This window comes from Rutilus rutilus, assembly GCF_951802725.1.
Source record: "Rutilus rutilus genome assembly, chromosome: 9".
NCBI classification, from domain to species: Eukaryota; Metazoa; Chordata; class Actinopteri; order Cypriniformes; family Leuciscidae; genus Rutilus; species Rutilus rutilus.
The window spans coordinates 36,339,112-36,358,895 of NC_140223.1; the positions used below are offsets into that span (position 1 = coordinate 36,339,112).

General features: G+C 39.9%; 1 protein-coding gene across 2 annotated transcripts in view; it reads left to right on the forward strand.

The window, feature by feature from the left end:
• bace2 (beta-secretase 2) overlaps positions 1 to 19,784 on the forward strand; it is a 46,265-nt gene that overhangs the window by 7,089 nt on the left and 19,392 nt on the right. The window contains exon 1 of one of the 2 annotated variants that reach the window (XM_084419123.1): positions 13,565 to 14,059. The exons of the other annotated variant lie outside the window; for it this stretch is intronic. Coding sequence (XP_084275249.1) covers positions 13,781 to 14,059 — 279 coding nt within the window. The 5' untranslated portion in view covers positions 13,565 to 13,780. Of the gene's footprint in view, positions 1 to 13,564; positions 14,060 to 19,784 lie in introns of those variants that run through there. 2 annotated transcript variants of the gene reach the window in all.

Sequence of the window (19,784 nt, forward strand, 5' to 3'; positions counted from 1 at the left end):
ACAAATGGCACCAGTTCATCCAATAAGCCCAACAGGACAGGCTGAGGAGGAGAGAGTTCTGGGCTGGGAACTTTGGTAGGGACTGGCTCCATAGACCACAAATCAATGAGCCATAGCTTCTCCTCTGGCTCTGGGGTGGACTGGTCTATCGGCACTGACTCCAGAATGGGCCTGAGGCAGGGTTGGACCTCATGACAGATTCTGCGGTCAGCTCTGGCTCGGGAGAGTCGTACTTGATGTTGTCTTCCTCAAGATTTCATATAATAAAATCGAACAGAGACGGAGAGTGTCTTTTTAAAGATGTCTTTCCGCCTGTGTTTCTAGATGCGATCAAAATCTTTCAGCTTTGGACAGTCATGATTGCTGTCTCAAGTGTTTGGGTCTCACCCACACTGAGGCAGTTTTTATGGATGGCTCATATCCTCATTGTGAGAACATAACTGTCAAACCTGCGATTGTGATGTTTCTGCCGGGTCAATCCCCACAGGCTTCGTCTTGTACGTTGTGCCCGGTGGAGTTCCCGGATGACTTTTACGGTGCATCACATAGCACACATGATTGCTCATTTGGGGCTCCAGATGATGGAGAACTATCGATTGCAGCATCAGAGGGTGGGCTTGTGCTTTCCGATGCTTTCCTGAGGACTTGGCTTGATTCCCACCCTCAGGTGCAGAAGCTCAGTTTGAGTCTGATGCAGAGTTGGCAGCCATGCTTGCCCGGGCCGCAATGAACATCGGGCTGAAGTGGAATCCTCCGCCCTGTGCCGAGCTTTCATATCTGGTTGATTGGTATCTGGACTCAGAATGCAAGTCACAGCCCCAGTGCCTTTCTTCCCGGAAGTGCATGACGAGCTGTCAAAGTTGTGGAGGGCACGTTTCAATACCCGGTCCCACTTCACAAGCTTTTCCACCCTCCCTATCCTCAATGGTGGGATGGCCTGGCAGTATACGGACATTCCACAGGTGGAGCACGTGGTTGCAGTGCATTTATGCCCGCAAAATACCGCCACCTGGTGGAATCGTCCCAGACTGTAAGTTAACTAGGCTGCCTCCACTCTGCATGCCATGGCAGGTTCATTAGGTCAAAGCTCTAAAAGAGCTGCACGAGGGAAGTTCTGAGCCGGGATTGATGCAGGAACTGCTTGGCGACCGACTTCGCTCTCTGCGTGACGAAGATCACAGCGTGGGCTCTCGGACAGGCGATCTCTACCCTGGTGGTCTCTGGCTTAACCCTGCTGAGTTGAGGGAGGTCGACAAAGCCGCTTTCTTGACGCCCCTATCTCGCAAGGTGGCCTCTATGGAGACAACGTCAAGGATTTTGCCAAGCAGTTCTCGGCAGTCCAGAAGCAGACAGTGGTGATTAAACACATCCTCCCTCCCTCCACTGCCCCCTACAGGCCGCTGAGGTCATCGTCGCCGAGGGTGTCCGTCTGTGGCTGCCACATCAGCTCCTCTGCAGCCCGAGCCCACAGCCCGGCTGCAGCGTTGAGCTGCCTGCAGGAAGGTGATGCAGCCCACTCGTCAGGTGAGCATCAAAACCCCAAGAAGGCTTTGATGCATCCCTGATACAATGACCCAGAGGTGAGAGGAGCTGCTCTTTCCCAGAAGATGGTGAATGCACTCACCCAAGTGGCAGCGGTACCCTAATTTTCATAGAGAGAGCTCACATAGAGTCACATAGCTCACAACTGAATCATAATGGACGCAGACTTACCACCTCCCCATGTTCAGGTCAGTGTGGCGCTTTCAGAGGATGTGAGGCTTCCTCAACCATCACAGGCTGGTTCCCGTGTGAATCAGGGCCTTTCTTGCTGTGAGGCAATAGTGGTACCCACTAAGCCATTATGTCCCACTGTTCATCAGAATATGTTTTACTGATAACAAATATTAGAAATGCCATGGCAACGTAATCACTGTGGTATTGGGTCTCGTGTGTGGTAATATAGCATTTTTCAATCTTTGATACGAACGTAGGCCAGATAAGCTTTTTATGGTCCTCAGAGAACCTGGAATACGTTTTGGAGTGTGTAAATCATACTTTTTTTAAGATTGTTCATATGGAAATGGTGCATAAAGAACTTATAGAGCCACATAAGGGTGTATTTTGAGGTGAACTATCCCTTTAAGTCTTGCAGACGTGCTGTCTCTATCAGAGCAGAGTTTGTGCTTGTAGGAGAGAGATGACCTTTGGGACAAGGGCAGATTGACTGAGCCTGACAGGACGGAGACAGTCTGTAACATTATTGAGCTAAAAGTCAGCTCAAAGTCTACTGTGATAAGATCATTTAATTGAAAAGGGTCTCTAAAATCTGACTTTGTCCTTTCATGAATAGGGAATAGGCATTTCATTAGAATAATTGGGAATATTGTTGTCAGTTAAAGGTGAAGTGTGTAATTTCTTTGCCACTGGAGGCACCAAACAGAATTGCAAAAATATCATATTTTTTACATTTTCTTAAGAAAACGTGAACATGCACAATGCTAGGATGGTATTTGCTAGGATGTGCCAGAGTGTGTTATGGCAAAATAATGTTCTTGTCCCCCCCCCCCCACATGCGTAGTATAGTAATAGCCATGTGATTTGAGCTATCATTGACAACCAGAATGAGTTATGCATATTTGAATGAGTCATGCAACTTATAATACCTACTTATAATAACTGTATAATAGTGATGCTTACCATAGCAAACACCACTAATGATAGTCTCCAAACAATTTTCTTGAACACTCATAATGCAAAATGTCCAGGTTGCATTCGGTTTAAAATATTCACGTGTCACGTTCTTTGAATATGCAGTCGTGAATGAGATTGGATGTGTACTGCAAAGGGAAAGATCTTTAGTGAATAACAGCTTGACTGTTTTTACACAAAGTTATTTACAGTTTTACAAGAATTGAAAATAGTGCACAAGTCTGTGTGTGTGTGTGTGTGTGTGTGTGTGTGTGTGTGTGTGTGTGTGTGTGTGTGTGTGTGTGTTTTGATGCTTTAAAGACAGTTACTATTCACCTTTGTTGTATGGAAAACAACAACCTTGACGTTTGTGATATAAATAGTCTAGGCATAGATATACAGGATTGAAAAAGACGGTTTTCATTTTTGGGTGAACTGTCACTTTAAGGATTAAATTAGTTTGTATTTTTCATAGAATTAACTTCTACACCAGAAAATAGTATGTAATATAGCATATAGCATATGGTGTTATTTTAGTATCATTGAGATACTTCTGTAGTTTTTATTAATATTTTGAATGCATTTGCATTTTTATATTTTCTGTTTTAATTTTAGTTAAAGGTTTAGTCATTTTGTTGTGTGTTTGTAATTTTTATTGGCGTCTTTGTAAATATGTCTGTATAGGTTTTATAGCTTTTTATTTACATTTTAAATTGAGCTATTTTAGTACATCAAGGCCTTGTTTCACAGACAGGAATTAGATTAAGCCAGGATTAGGCCTTAGTTAAATTAAGACATTTAAGTAGCTTTTATAAACGTGCCTTAGAAAAAAGAAAAAAACATTGTTTGTGTGCATCTTGAGACAAAACAATGGCACTGACATATTTTATATGTCAGTGCAAGTTGCTTTCAGTTAAGACAGCTCAAAAATGCATTTTTGTCTGGGACTAGACTTCAGCCTTATCAGTGAAACCGGGCACAAATCAATCTAAATGCAAAAGAAAGTACAAGATTTGCTATATCTTATTTTATTTCAGTTAATGTTTAAGTAATGGAAATGATTTATGGTTTTAGTTTTAGTTAACTATAATAACCCTGACAGTATCGTAGTGATTTTTTCACGAGTGAGTTTATTTGTATTACATTTAATTTCTAATTCTATTCTTACAATATTCTTGAATGCCTTTCCCTACATGCTGAAGACGTATGATGAACCAGCCAGTCAATTTTCGGCTCTCAGCCTCTGTAATGTCTGCTCTTTGCACACACGCCGTCTATTCTTCTCAGGTTCTTCCCTGATGTGACCTGCCACAGTAAAACAAGCATCCCACACCCGTGGCAGCGACCACCATCCTCAAAGCCTCCCACTGGCCACTCGCTGCGCTGCTGTGTGACAGCCCCACCCTTACACTGCAACCGCTGCTCGCCTGCCATTGGCTGGCCAGAAGGCATGGGCTAGAATATATGTGGCCAACCTTGAAGTACTAAACTAGGGCACTGAGAGGGTTAGAATGCTAGAATGAGGGGAGGAGAGAGAGGGAAATGTTGAGGGAGTGGTGGGAAGGCGGGGTTGGGGGGGACAAGAACAGAACAGGGCTGTGTGCTTTGTGTTTTCCCCAGTTTCAGCACACAGCACACTTTAGCAACATTACAGGGCAATAACCGAATGGCTGTGATATATACAGATCATCTGCATCTGAGTGCTGTTCATTTATCATCTTGGAAAGATGGAAATTTTAACAAAAATATATTTTGAATCTTAAATGTTGTTAGTGCAGCCCAAATGGGGTTCGCGAGAAAATCTGCTAATGATTAATTATATCAAAATGTACAAATAAAACAAATATATGGGGCTGTGCCATAATCGTGATGCACCTTTTGGGAACATTGTGTGTGCTAAGGTTTGCTCTATTTACTTTGCATATAACTCTAATAATAAATGTACAGCATTTCAACAGTATTCTGCCAAATTTAAAAGCTTGAGGATTTAAAATCTCGATGGTTTGAACTTTTGGAAGTGAAGAATTTAAAATATTAATATTGTAATTTGTAATGGAAAATAAAATCATTACAATTATTATCAAATATTAATTTTTCATTTTATGATGTGATTGTAATTAACAACAGACATATATTTCTGTCTTCATTTTTATAATTAGAGTTAAAACATTATTATTATTGATAAAAAAAATGATGATGATGATGATGATGATAATTAATAGGCCTACATAATAATATGTCTGAGGGGTTTGTCCAACAAAAAAGTTTGGGAACCCCAGGTTTAGTAAAATAATACAAATTACTGTATCCCAAATAAATAAAAAATTGTGAAAGGAATTACTTCTGGTTAAATTGTAAAACTGCATACATTGCAAATCCTGTGTATTACATTTTGGGATACAGTATTTTGGTGTATGCCAAGACGGTTCACTCCAATTACAATGAATGGGAGCAACTGCAGCACGCAATAGTAAAAGGAAGTCCCGCCTTCTAAATGAAATAGCCAATCGGCACTTGGTAACGTCATCACATCACTGGAGATGCTGGTAGACGCTCCAGTTCCTGTAGAAACTCAACGTGCAGAAAGAGTCCTGAGACCACTGGCTGGACCAACCTGAAATATACGCTTTTTTTTTTTCAGCATATCAGATTTTATTGCTGATTTGAAATATAGTGTTGAAGTGCTAGACGTTTTAGAGTTGGTCTTGCATGACCAAAACAGCTGCCTGGAGGCGATGAGAGAAACAGACTTTTGAAAGGGATTTTGGTGGTGTGTTCTGTTGAATACTTCACATTTTGTCAAAAACTATAAGTCATCCAGGTATTCAGTGCATACAGAAAATTCACAAACAGTGCATAATGCTGAAATAGCAATAGTATGTTAATATGATAATACACTTTTTGTCTATGAAGGTACCTCAGTGCTACACACTGGTGGGGGTTGAGGAGAGATTCCCTGATATAATTGTAAAGCGCTTTGGGTGTACAGTAGTACATATGAAAGCGCTATATAAATGCCTCATTCTATTCATTCTATTCTCAGGTTTCAGCATGACTTCCAAATCAAACACATACATAATGAGTACAAAGCAATACTTTTATCTCTTGGTAGAGAGAAGACATGGTTTCACTAAAGTTAATTTACTTATTTTGATTTACTTTACATCCATTTTTATTTGTTCTAGAAAAGTTCCAAATGATGCATCTATGCTGCTGCCAGTAATTGACCAGATCAAGGCATCTTACCCAGACAGAAACATAGTGTCGTCATTGTTGGGCCGACACTAGTTGCTGTCTGGGTAGTAAACAGGTTCAGGGCTTGACATTAACACCCGCCAACCCGCCAAATGCGTGTGTATTTCAGCAGTGGCGTGTAACACAGTCACTCATACTAGCCACTTTGAATTTAATATATATAATATATAATTTTTTCAATTATAGTCTTTTAAAAAGGCATCTGAATTAATAAACTAAGTGCAATGTAGTGTTGTCAAAAATGTTACTTTTTAACATTATCTGAAATATCTGAAACGCTTCCAATACTCATTTTCTGCAGAACAGATCCACAACACCAGCGGCAAGTTTTCTCTCTCCCTCATCTCTCCGACAGCGAGTTACTCCGGATGAATATCACATGAATATGTTACAGGGCTTGAATTTCGGTGTGGGATTGCGTGTATTGCGCATAAATTTAACTCATTCCCACAGATTTTCTGCTCACACCCAAAGTGTGGCACATAAAGCCGCCTCTCAGCACTAAATTGAGTTCTTTTTCGCTGCTTATCGCGCTTAAACAGTCAAATACACATAAAATGATATCAAAATGCCGGTCTTGGCGAGTGTTCACGTAAACACAGACGGTTATGTTTGAAGTGAAAGTAAACAGTTGAGAAAGAAAGTGCATGTGTAACAGTATAATGGATGTGTGTTCGGTCTTAAAGTGACAGCAGCCTAATGCCTACTGCCAAATTACGAGATAGTATTAAAAATATATCTATATATCAGTGTTCCCCCATGGTATCGATGTCAAAATTGTGGCGAGTGAAAATTGGGAACTTTGGGACACCTCTAGCCACAGTGGCTGGTGGGCAAAAATGTTAATGTCAAGCCCAGGACAGGTTGTCAAATGTGCCTCTTTCAGAGCCACTTCCCAGATCAAAGTGATTGCTATAGTGATCTTCACTTAATGTGGTTTCACCGATTACAATATGTTCCTGGATCAACATCTTTGTTGATACTGGAGCAACATTCCAATCAACCAATCAGATTTGAGGGACAAGTTAACAGTTAATGTCAAGTTTAGGTTTACAACCAGGGTTAGGTGCTTCTACGTCAGTGTTACTCACTATCATTTCCCTAATATTTTCGTGTTAAGTTATGGGTAGGGTTAGGTTTAGGGGAGTGGATATGGTTAGGACTATGTTTTTGGACAGGAATGTTGTTCCAGGATCAACAAAAGATGTGCAGCATATCGTTTTGTGTTTGACAATTAGATTAAATGACCAGCAAGTGTGTCATTCTGCTCATGAGCAACTGTAAAACAAATAAAATAATAAATAAATAAAAGATGAGTCCAATAAAGCTTGTGAATTTGACTGCTCAGCTTCACAACTCAATCCAATACCGGGTTGCAGTGTTGCCTAGTAACGATGGCACACAACTGACCTTATCTCGTGCGGTCATAAAAATGTATGAAGTCCCCCCTATTTTCCTTCCTCGGTTCTCTATTCCCCGTTCTCCATGCACAATCACTCGCACGCAGCCAAGGGCAAAGCACACTATGCATTTTCTTATTCCCTACTACAGCACTGCTATCGTGAGTGTGTATGTGTGTGTGTGTGTGTGTGTTTTGCCTGGGAGCTCCCTTGTTTCATTACAGCGTTGTTATCTGAACCAGAACACTGTCTCACAACACACACTGGGTAGGAGGGAAGCAGATCACATGGTTTAAATTTAACACACACACACACACACACACACACACACACACACACACGTTTCTATATGGGAGAGGGAAAGGGAAATGTCTGAAAGGGAGAGGGCTTATAGAAGAGGCTGTACCTTTATTGGATTGGCCTTGACAGTGATAATTTCGGCAGAATCCATTCAGCCTCCGGGGGGAGGACAGACACCAGCGTTCAATAACACCTGACACTTTTTTCCCATCATCCACCACACTGAGGCTACAATGTAATTCTACTGTGTCTGTTGCAGCATTGCGCCAATTTCTTTGGAATATGATTTTACCTCTAAAGATTGAATAAATGTACAACTCTGAAACTGCAGGCTGCTTTAGGGGACACTGAAGAATATTTATTGGTGTTTTCAAAGGCAAGCATCCATATTGCTTTAGCAGATTTGAACAAACCTCCATTTCTAGGTATTAAACTTGGGTGTGTGCCTCATACATTTCTATGTGGCTAATTAAATTAATATACTAAACTAATTAAATACAGTTAATTTTGTGAATCCAGAAGCTATGTTCTTCAGTAAAAACAATCATTATTGAAGGAAAATGTAAAATTTCAGTCTACATTTTGATGTGGTTTTTTATATTTGTGATATAATTTATCGATTTAAATACTTTTAAATCATCCAGTAGCCCCATTGGGAGTTTGTTGAGGCCAAATACCACTCATATTTTATTTAAAAAAGAAAAAACTGTGACGATATTCACCAAATGTTTTGAATGCGGCTGATTTCGGACAGATGAAACTCCTAAACTGATCCACATTTGGCCGGAAGCTAGTTATTTTACTTTATTAAGTTTTAAATATGGATATTTTTCTTACACAAACGCATCGCTTCACTTCAGAAGGCCTTTATTAAACCCCCTGGAGCCGTGTGGAGGACTTTTATTATGGATAGATGGACTTTTATGGACATCAAAACAGAAACAGCAATTCACTGCCATTATAAAGCTTGGAAGCTTTACTCCGATTGTATTCGCCTGAAAGAAGAATGTCATATACACCTAGGATGACTTGAGGGTGAGTAAATCATGGGCTAATTTTCATTTTTGGGTGAACTATCCCTTTAAGTTTATTCCGTGCACTGTCAAGTGCTTCATCAGATTTGTCGTGTTGGTGGTCTTGGCAGCAATTATATTGTCGCAAATATTGCTTCGAGCGCTGTCGGCATCAAGCCTGGTGAAATGAAGCCACACTTTTCATCTTTTCCACATCTTTTCCAACCATTGGGATTGGGTTGCACCATACAGCCTCACGTGTGAGCCACGTCTCTGGGCGTAACCGCCGTAAACTAGTGTTTATTGGCTCACTGTCGTTGACGATATTAACCCCAAAGATATCGAAATTTGGTAACGTATGACAAGACCATTTTTAATACTCAAAGATATTGAGGCAATTCGGTCGGTGCCTAAAATGTATCGAACTCGATACCCAGCCCTACTTATAGTCAACAGAGTGTGTTAAAGGGACCATCAAAATAAAATGAAACCAAAACGTGTTCTTTCTGTCCTAACTGTGTATTTATACTGGCAGGGGTTAACAGGGCCATGCTAACCAGAGACACCTAAACCCCTTGGGTCAAACTCATCGTTCAACTGTCCATTTTCCTCGTCCTCCATCTTCTTCAAGGGTAAATCGTGTCAAGTCATGTTAGATTGAGTCAGGTCAAGGTCCAAAGAGATTTTACACACTGTCATCCACGGCGCATCTGTGTCACATGAGGAAAAAACGGATTCGACTGCACTGTGAACGCAGCCAAAAGTGGATTGAACTTTTAATGGCGATTCTAGGCCTTTTCTCCTCTATGTCCTCTAGTTCCTTTTCAAAGGAGCCGGTGATCAACACACCTCGCGGTCATATCACAGAAGGTGTTTGTGATGCCGAGTGCAGGACGGCTCCGGCCCCAGGGGGCACCGTGAGGCAGCGAGGGTGGCAGCAAGACTTCACCACTCGACCTCCCGCTGTCCTGGGAACAGCTGCGGCGCAGTGTGGCGCACCAGCGTCTGTCGGGGCGCAGATGGCGGGCGAGGGTGATACCTCAGAGATGGCAAGCGGGCGATGCCCCTTAAGAGAGCAAGCTGGCAGGTACAGGGACGGTGAGCTTAACCCTGCCAGCGGAGCGGGTCGTCAGCAGTAGTGTAGTAGTGTGTAGTGTGCAGCGATGCTCACTGCAGTACGGACAGTTTACACACCGCAACAGACTCGGGTGTGGGAAACCTAGTGTACTGTAGCTGAATGCTGTAGGGTACAAAACAAGCAGAAGGAAGGAAGGAAGGATGAGAAAGAAAGAAAGAAAGAAAGAAAGAAAGAAAGAAAGAAAGAAAGAAAGAAAGAAAGAAAGAAAGAAAGAAAGAAAGAAAGAAAGAAAGAAAGAAAGAAAGAAAGAAAGAAAGAAATCAACTTTTCCTGATGTTTCTCATATGGTTCAGTATGAGAAATCCCAAAGAGAAGACAGTACAGAGCTATAAAATGAATGTGGATCACCAATGTGATAAGTGTGATAAGAAATCTTATGTTTGGTTGTAGACTTTGATATCTTGGCAAGGCCATTTGAGACAGATTTGAGACTTTAAAGTCTCCTAAGGAGACAACTGAGATTACTGGACTCTTTATCAGGATAAGCAGGACACTTGTGCAAATGTCTCCATTTGTTCTCCAATGAATCTCTGGTCTGGACTGCAGTCATGGAGAAAAAATTGAAGAAAAGCTGCTTCTTCTTTATTACAGACAGGACTGAAGATGAACCCAGAAGAAAACTGAGATTGATGGTTAATAGGTTATTGGCCTATACTTTTCAAATATAACGTATAGACTCAAATTTGTATTGGATGTTTCTTCTGAACTTCCTTAATGTGGATATCATAGATCTGATCTTAAACTCTTTTTCTTAAAAGATCTTAAAAGTTTTATTCCTAAACAATCCCAATCTCATTTGGGTTGAATTACCATGGAAGGAAGTGGGACTAGAGAGAAAAATAGTAACATAATGTGATCTTTGGTCTTGTACAGTGTTTGTGATAAGCTAGCTAGTTTGGTGTAATCAAATAACACATGTCTTTTTTGAAGAATTTGACTGGAATTACTGTAATGTCAACATGTACTGTACATGACCACCTCTTCTTCAAAGTAAACCCCTTTAAGAGAAAATGTGTGAAGATTTTCAGATATCAAGGACAGTTATTTTCTAATCAACTGGATGAGTTTGTTGCTCAGGGACTCTTCTTTAAATACATAGCCAGTGAGAGTTTACCAGTTACTAATGATGAATCTTTAAACAAGCTTTTAGCAGAAACGCTCTGCCTGATTCAATTTAGCAGTTACGCAAGTAATACACACTGGAGATATAAAACAACATAAAACTCGCTGTAAACATTCAGATGGAAAATGAATACATGCAAAGCAGAGCGAATTTAGGGAAGAAGAAGAAGAAGAAGAGAGGAAATAAGAGAAAGCTCAAGCACCATTCTCTATTACTATATTTTATAAGATTTATCATGTTTAAATAATTTTTCCATTTATAATTTATTAGAATTTATTTCTGTTTTGTTTATTTAATTGAATTTTCTTTATATCTTTATTACATTTTATTATTTTATTTTATTTTATTTTAGATTATATGCTTTATTTTTTTACACTGTTAGCCTATTTTATTTAACACTATTCTTTTCTAGTTACTTGTAACCATTTCCTGCACTTCTTTGGAAACATATGGTAAATATACAGTTCATGTCATGCCAATAAATTCACTAAACTGAAACTAAAAAGTAAACTTTGCTTAGAGCAGGGTGCCCAGACAGCAACATGGTGTCGGCCCAGATCCGGCCCACATCTGGTACACGACACGTGGATTCCACACGGCCCAGATGTGGGCCGGATGTGGGCCGGATCTATATTGCTGTCTGGGTGGTAAGTTTCTCCTAGTGTTTTGGAACTTCCTCTGCCCACTTGTGGAACTGGATCATTGCTTTAATGACCCACAGCAAAAGCTGCTCCATCACCTGCACACTAAATGGTCCAGGGTGGAAATTAACACTAGAGCAAAATCATGTGGACAGGTCACTCCTACACACATCCCTTCCTTCCCCCTTAATCCCAGATTGTCCAGCTCCTCTTCCCTGCCTGTAATTACACAATATCACCATGCAAGATGCCAACAGATGCACTGCGTCTAAGACAAGCATTATGGACTTAGAGATGCTTCAGTAATTCGGCCTGCAGATTACTCTATTGAACAGGTCTTAGGTCGAGCGGCAGAAATGTACAACAGGTGGTCAGTTTCAGGGTGAACATGGCGTGAGACTGAGGGGGATGTTATAAGAGGAAGCGAGCATATGCTGTTAATAACCTTAATTAAATATTAGTTTTTAATATGAAATATTACAAGACACTACGGTAACTGTTAAAGATAAATATGTGTAATTGGTCACATGTTTTACTAGTTTACTTGGTTTTCTACTAAAAATATTTAATATTCTTATATATTTTAAATCATTAAATTTTTTATTGTTTTGATATTTTAGTAATGATTTTTTTATTTATTTTTTTTATCTTCAAAGGATTGTGGTGACTACACCAAATTTAAAATGCTATAACCCACCATCTTTCCAGACAAAGGTGTTTGAACGTGCTGGGTTAAAATGGCAGTGGCTCTGTGGAGGAAGATGGGTGTTGTCTTGAGGTAAAAGGACGCTGGTGCATTTACCTCTGACTGGTTCTCTGTCTTGCTCCTCAAGGCTTGTTCCAATCAGGGTTCGTGGAAGATTAGGGAGCAATGTTCCAGGAAAGGCGATTTGGACTGTAAACTGTTAGCCTGCTCACTCCGATAATCTCCCTCATTTACCGCACAGCTTGTTAGATGGGGTTAGTGAGGAGTGAGGAGAGGTGTAGGCTACTGTGCCCTCATCTGACGATCAGCGGTACTGCAAGACAATGGCCCGAATGCAAGGAGATTTATGAGCATAACTCATGTAGCCTATTGTAAAATAGCCTATGTTAATATATATATATATATATATATATATATATATATATATATATATATATATATATATATATATATATATATATATATATATATATATATATATATATATATATATATAATGCAAATGACGTGTATGCACAAGGGTCCCCAAAAAGGTTATGAATGAATGTCATTGTTTTTTTTTGTTTTTTTTATCAGCTAAATTTGAGTTCCTATATCAACTCAGGTCTCTTCAAATTCACAGGGTGTGCTACCGTAGATAGATAGATAGATAGATAGATAGATAGATAGATAGATAGATAGATAGATAGATAGATAGATAGATAGATAGATAGATAGATAGAAGGATAGATAGATAGATAGACAGACAGACAGAAGGATAGATAGATAGACAGACAGACAGACAGACAGACAGACAGACAGACAGACAGACAGACAGATAGATAGATAGATAGATAGATAGATAGATAGATAGATAGATAGATAGACAGACAGACAGACAGACAGAAGGATAGATAGATAGATAGACAGACAGACAGAAGGATAGATAGATAGACAGACAGACAGACAGACAGACAGACAGACAGATAGATAGATAGATAGATAGATAGATAGATAGATAGATAGATAGATAGATAGATAGATAGATAGATAGATAGATAGATAGATAGATAGATAGATAGATATTCCTTCAGAAAATACAAATAGTTATCATCAGTATGGTGCATATTTTCTCGTTAGACTGAACACAGCAAGATTAAATTTACTCCCCAAAAGATTTCCCCCCCATACTGACTCTCATCTTATAAGATTGATCAGCCTGGCCGCCCATTATGCTGCCTAGGCAGACAGTAGGCTACACTAACTTTTGAGACACAGCCCAGTAGCCTACAGTGTTTCCCTCTCCAACGCCTCTGGCCCTGGAATGTTTGCAAACGCTCGTCATATCCGTCATGTGCTCTTTCAGGAAGTTATCAATTGAACACATTACACACACATAGCCTACTTTATTTCCCCGCGGCATCTGTCTGGTTCACACACTCTCTGCCGAAGATTATTCCCATAACTAATAATCAGAATGGAACTTCAGCCGTCAATGACAGAGTTCTGCACTTTGAAGCAAAGCTGAGTGTCTGTCACGGTGAAGTTTGGCGAGATGCGGCTCTACTACGGTCTCCTGATAGTTTCTCTCTCCTTCTGGAAGTCCCATTCAGTGTTTCAAATACCTTTGAAAATATTTGCTGGGAATTTCGACCCGTCTGTGCAGCTGGACCTCAGGCCTTTGCGACAGAATGAAGAGGCAATGGAGAGCGGACTGTCCCTGGCGTCAGACCCAGCGGGCATCGTCAACTTTCTGGACATGATCAATAATTTAAAAGGAGACTCTGGTAGGGGATATTACATGGAGATGGTCATTGGGACTCCGGAACAAACGGTATGTAGCCTACACGTTTTGAAACCTCAATCTTTTTCATGGTTTCCTTTGTACATGAAGTGTTAAAACATTTCATTTTCCAGTTAAAACCCCGCGGCATCTGTTTTACATTGTAACTTTTACTAGATTCTCTGTCATAGCCTCTTCAAAAGTATGTAGACATTTAAGTCGCACGAGCAAGATAGCCCATATCAAACCAACCATTATTTATTTAATAAAGAAATATAGCACAAGCACACACGTTTCACAACAACAGATGCGCTACATTTGACACATGCTGTTCAAAACTAGGGCCACCTGTGTTTTGACACTTTCTGGAGGTCAAACACTTGTGGAAAATCTGTTACTTTAAACTATCCTTGTATCTCTGTAAAGCCGCTTTGGAACCATCTACATTGTTAAAAGCGCTATATAAATGAAGATGACTTGACTTGACTTGGAAATGACCATAGTTGTGGTGAACTGCACCTGTGGTTACTCTGAGAGGAACTGACATCATTTACATCCACATAAAAACAACTTGGGACAGGTAAAAGACATTGCAAAAGAAAAGTGACAGTAGTTCTGAGAAAAGCATCAGCATGATGTGATATTTTATTTTCTAATGAAATGACATTCAGATATTTCTAGGCATGTGTTTTAAACCGTTTTCATGTGGTTTGCCCTTCACGGTCTCGTTCAAAACTCGGCTGATCTCTGATTAGCTGTTACTGTGCTTCAAAAACATCAGATTAGATGGGGTACTGTAGGCCAGGCTGATCTCAGAGCAGTGTTTCAGCCTTTAAGAGCAAATCAGTTCAAGAAGCATGTGATGTGAAAGTCTCTGTGAGACGCCTTGGGCGCCAAAGAGCCCTTGATCTTTGTGCTGAGAATAAGTAAGAGCCAACTCACATGGGTTCACATGACAGCGGGCCCCTCCATCAGAGCAGCTGACTCAGATTAGGGCCTGGAGGAGATGCGTGTGTCTGTACAGGCTTTATGGCCAGTCGCAATTGCTGTTGTCCATTTCTCTTTCTGATCAAAAGTGTTTGGTTAATATTAGATGTGTTGATTGTGTAGATGGTGAAAGGTTTTAAGTGATCGGACTGTACCTTCTACCTCCCACAGCCTTGTTTTCGAACCTGACTATTTTAATCGATCAATACTTTTGATTCTTTGCTAAATTATATTGTATTTTGAAATATGAAATCTGACCAAATTTGGTAATGTGATTCATTTGTTTTGGGATGATTCACACACATGTAACTGAAGCGACAACTGCATGGATCTGTTCTGGATATTAACTGTACAACAGAAATTGGTATAACTGTAATTGCATTCCTCTCTCTTCAGAAAATGAAGCTTGACTGTAAGTGATCATAAATCCTTCACACGGTGTGTCTCTCTGGAAATATTGTAATGAAATCTCCAGTGTCATTGAACATCATGTTTATTCTCTCATCTCATCACAAACGAATGAGTGAGGTGAACTGCGAGAGGCCAGGATCTTCCCGCATCCTCTGCGAATATGTAATTAAGGGTACTCATGTTAATTGAGGCGCTCTTTCTAAACGAGCCACTAATTGCGGAATCTGTCGTATGTGCGGAGGCGTCGGACTGGAGTGGCTCACATCTGCTAATTGGTACAAACAGGTAGCAGATGCGTTCCCAGTGACAGAGCGCCTGCCAATTAGCTAAGCCACCTCGATAGGGGTGATTAGAGCCCGCTTCACCAGTAGAGGAGCCATGGGAGCGCAGAGAGGAGGAGCGCAGGGAAGGGGCCCGATTCCTGGAACCAGCGGGAGTATGTGTGTGCCAGGGCCCTGCTGCGGACACACTTAATGTTACCGAAAGAAGCCAGTAGTCATGATGGGAACATTGCCATAGTGAGGAAGTTGTCCTTAAAGGCCCCCTGAAATAAAAATAAATTAGTTTTTAGTATTATGTTAGCCTTAAGGTTATGAATAAGCTGGTGTGTTCCAAACCAATGACAAAATTTGCATTTAGGAGATACAAGCATTCAAAACTTAGTCTCTCACTTCCGCTAAAACGGATCACGGGATTGATATCACCGCAGACTTCAACTTCTCATCACATCTTCTGTCCAATCAAATGCTCTCTGGAATCTAAAGCTCCGCCCCCTATGCTATAAACACCACCTGGCCAAAGCGACTGTTGACACGTCACAGAGCAATATGGAGATGTGTGTTCAGTTGCTCAAACGCTGGAGTTTTATTCTGTTTTCCAACTGTATGTTGGTTAAGAATGAAACGGCTAGAATTTATTCACAGCTCTACTATTGAATCCAACGTATCATCAGTGCTCAGATTCGCTTCCATGTCGCTGTGACGTACGACTTGCAGTCTGTGAGGTAAACTAAACGCTATTGGCTATTTGAAAAGGAGGAGGAGCCATTCAATATGTCCCGCCTTCCTGCTTCCTGTTTCAGTGGAAATTACGTCAACGCATCAAACAAAGCTGCGCGTTCCAAGGCACTTCAGTGGGACTTTAATGTATCCTCCAGACTTATTAGTTGTAAGGCAAGCACCACTGTTAATACTGAAAGACCCCTGAGTTTTTAAGCTATTGTTATTGTATTTATCTCTCCACCGAAGAATGTGATTGCAACCGTGATCAAAACAACGGTTGCACTTTGTGCTGTTTGCCTGAAAATTTGTCCTCAATCAATAATCGTCTTGAGTTAAAGCTGGTAAGGAATGAGGAATTACACACAATAACGGGCAACTCTGATCAAGTTTCGGCTTACTTAGAAAGGTCTAGTTGAACACAAGACGATTGTTCCTCTTGAATTTCTTTCACACCCTACACAAACAGAGGCTATGCTCAGAAAAACAAAAACCTATTCATTCTATTTCTGAAGTACTTTACTAAGCAAATACAAAGCAGACACATTATTGGCCGATGCTTGTTCTTATCAGTTTACTTACTAATGTGAAACTATGTGTACTAATGTGCATCCTGTCACAAAACACTGGCACTGACAAGATTTGTCAAGGGAAGCGGATGGGAGGGGCTATCAGACTCTAATGTTGAATGACAAAATAACCATATAAAATTCATACACTACACGGTTAAGTGTATAGTGCGTCATTTAGGACACAACTGTTTCTTTTTCATACTATGTATTATTTCCCATATTACAGTAGACAGTATGCAGTACAGTAGTATTGTATTTCAAACATAGCCGGGGCCTTTCATTCTCACTTATTCCTCCTCCTCCTCAGAATAGATCTAAAAATCATTACTTAATAACAACTGAAGATTTTCCATAATGTTTAATTCAAACACGGCATTAAAATGCGTTCCTAGGTTCAAGAGTTTAAGTGTTTTTAAATAAGCTGTTAGGATCAGTGCAGTGGAGCAGATCTGTGTGTATATTATGATGGCGTTAACGATGAGGAATGCCCATAATGGCCTCTTTGGCAACTGGGTGAGATGGCACAGCTCTGTTATCTCATTAGTTCCCCCTCGTTGAACCAGCGCTCCAACAACATTATTCCAACTGCTGTGACCGCCTCACAAGCGCCTGGCTAACAGAAACATGTGTGGAGAGGCTAAATTGGAGGGCTCTGTGCCAGCAGGGTTTGATGGTTTTTAGGTGGTTGACATTTGAGGCACAAAGATTTAATATAAACTAAAACAATACAAGATGGTTGTTTGAACAGCTTTCGGTACTTTGAAAATGTGTGATCTTTTTTTTTTAAAGATTTGTAAAAAATGAAGATACATAGATGGTGTGTTCGGAAGTTCGTAAGGAAGGATGGATGGATGGATCCCAGACTAATTTGTAATCTAGACTACTCAAATCAAGCATTTGTTTATTTTAAAATCAATTCTTAAATGTTTTTGTTGTTTAGACAGAAAACCATTCTGATATAATGTCATATATAACATTATTGTTAAAAGTTTATGCAAATGTATATATATATATATATATATATATATATATATATATATATATATATATATATATATATATATATATATATATAACGCATATCCAATATTTCCAGAAACTCTTATAACGTTAATTCTGAATTTAGTCAACTACTAAAATATTTTTACTTGGTGACATCAGATTGGGATTATCAATTGATTAAAAACTTTGGTCAACATAAAAATTGTGTGATATAGTAATTAATCAAACTAATCACAATTAATATCAATATTAGCTGAGAAAGGCTCCCAAATAAAGATAATTCAAAGACACTACATTATTGTGGCTGACTGTAAAGACATTAAATACAGCGGATCTACTGTAGAAAGTTATGATCTAGAAATAAATCTTTTCGGAACTTTTGCACCTCTATTGTAAAAAATTACAACCTGTGCAATGCCACTGAAAACCAGTCACACATTTCAGTACCTTCAGGGCATGGTGCTGATGGCACATACTGAGTTTCGTAATGTTACATCAATGCATTCGTTAAGTATAGCATCACAATACTGTATTGATGTCAATGGCAATTTCATGTTTTGTTCTATTATAGCGCCAACAAGAGGCACAATTCCACCATTTTTTTATGTGTCCTCAGAGTGAGCCCATACATGTGTGTGTCAAGTTTGGTGACAATATCTTATGTATAAAATACATTAAAAATTACCCACACCTGACTTTGTTTGCATTTTCTTGCCACTTACTATTAATATTTTGTCATTTGGGCAGTAGTTTTGGGCCAACGACCTATGTTTCCAAACTTCCTACGGTGGTTTTGTCTCGATCGGTCTAACGGTTTCGAAGATATTGGCAAATGTTTTTTTAAGCGCTAAATCACAACGCTACACAAACCGTAAGGCAAAACCTAGCATGTTAAGTATCGTTGAACTCGGCAAGGATTCAGGAATCTAAGGAGATGACTCCCGTGAAAATAAGTCAACCACACCCAGAGTTATAAGCATTTTAAAAATTTATTTTACCACTAGGTGGCGCTTGTTCAAAATTTCTCAGGCTCCTTCAGGACATCGTACTGATGACCCATACCGAGTTTCGTAACGATACGTTCATTCGTTCATAAAATACAGCATTTTGGTACAAAATTAAAAATGGCTGACGTCTAAAATGGTCGATATGAAAAAAATTGATATTAGTCGACTCGGCATGACGCCCTGAATCTAACGAGACCACGTATATGATTTTTGGACAAACCGTTCAGAAGTTATAAGCAAAAATAGAAATTTTTCGTATACACGGACCAGTAGGTGGCGTTGCGCCGAAACGCAGCATGTTGCCTCAGGTCTTGCTTGTGATGACATGTTTTAAGTTTGGTCTGAATACGATAAAGCGTTGCAGAGATACACCCTTACGTCTGTTTTTGCAAGTGCTTCGTAAAATTAGTCTGTGTGGTATTCAAGAACGGTTTGACGAATCAACGTGAATTCCATAACTTTTTGTTGGCATGGTCTGAAGATGATCTGTTTAAATGTTTGTGAAAATCAGAGCTAGGGGTGGGCGATATCTCGATATTTAAAATATATATCGAGGTATTTTTTAAACACAATATGGATTTTGACATATCGTATATATATCGATATATTGTTTATATTTAATTCTGATTTCGCCACTTTGCTTGTTTGCTTTCTCTGTGCTGTGTGTGCTCGCCCCCGCCTCCTTGCTTTTGTTCCCCCTCCCCTCGCGTGTTGTCTCATTCAACATGGCGGCGCCCGCAACCAGCCCGGAGGCTACTGAAACTGCACGTTATTGTGTGGTTCATCACTTTGGACCAGT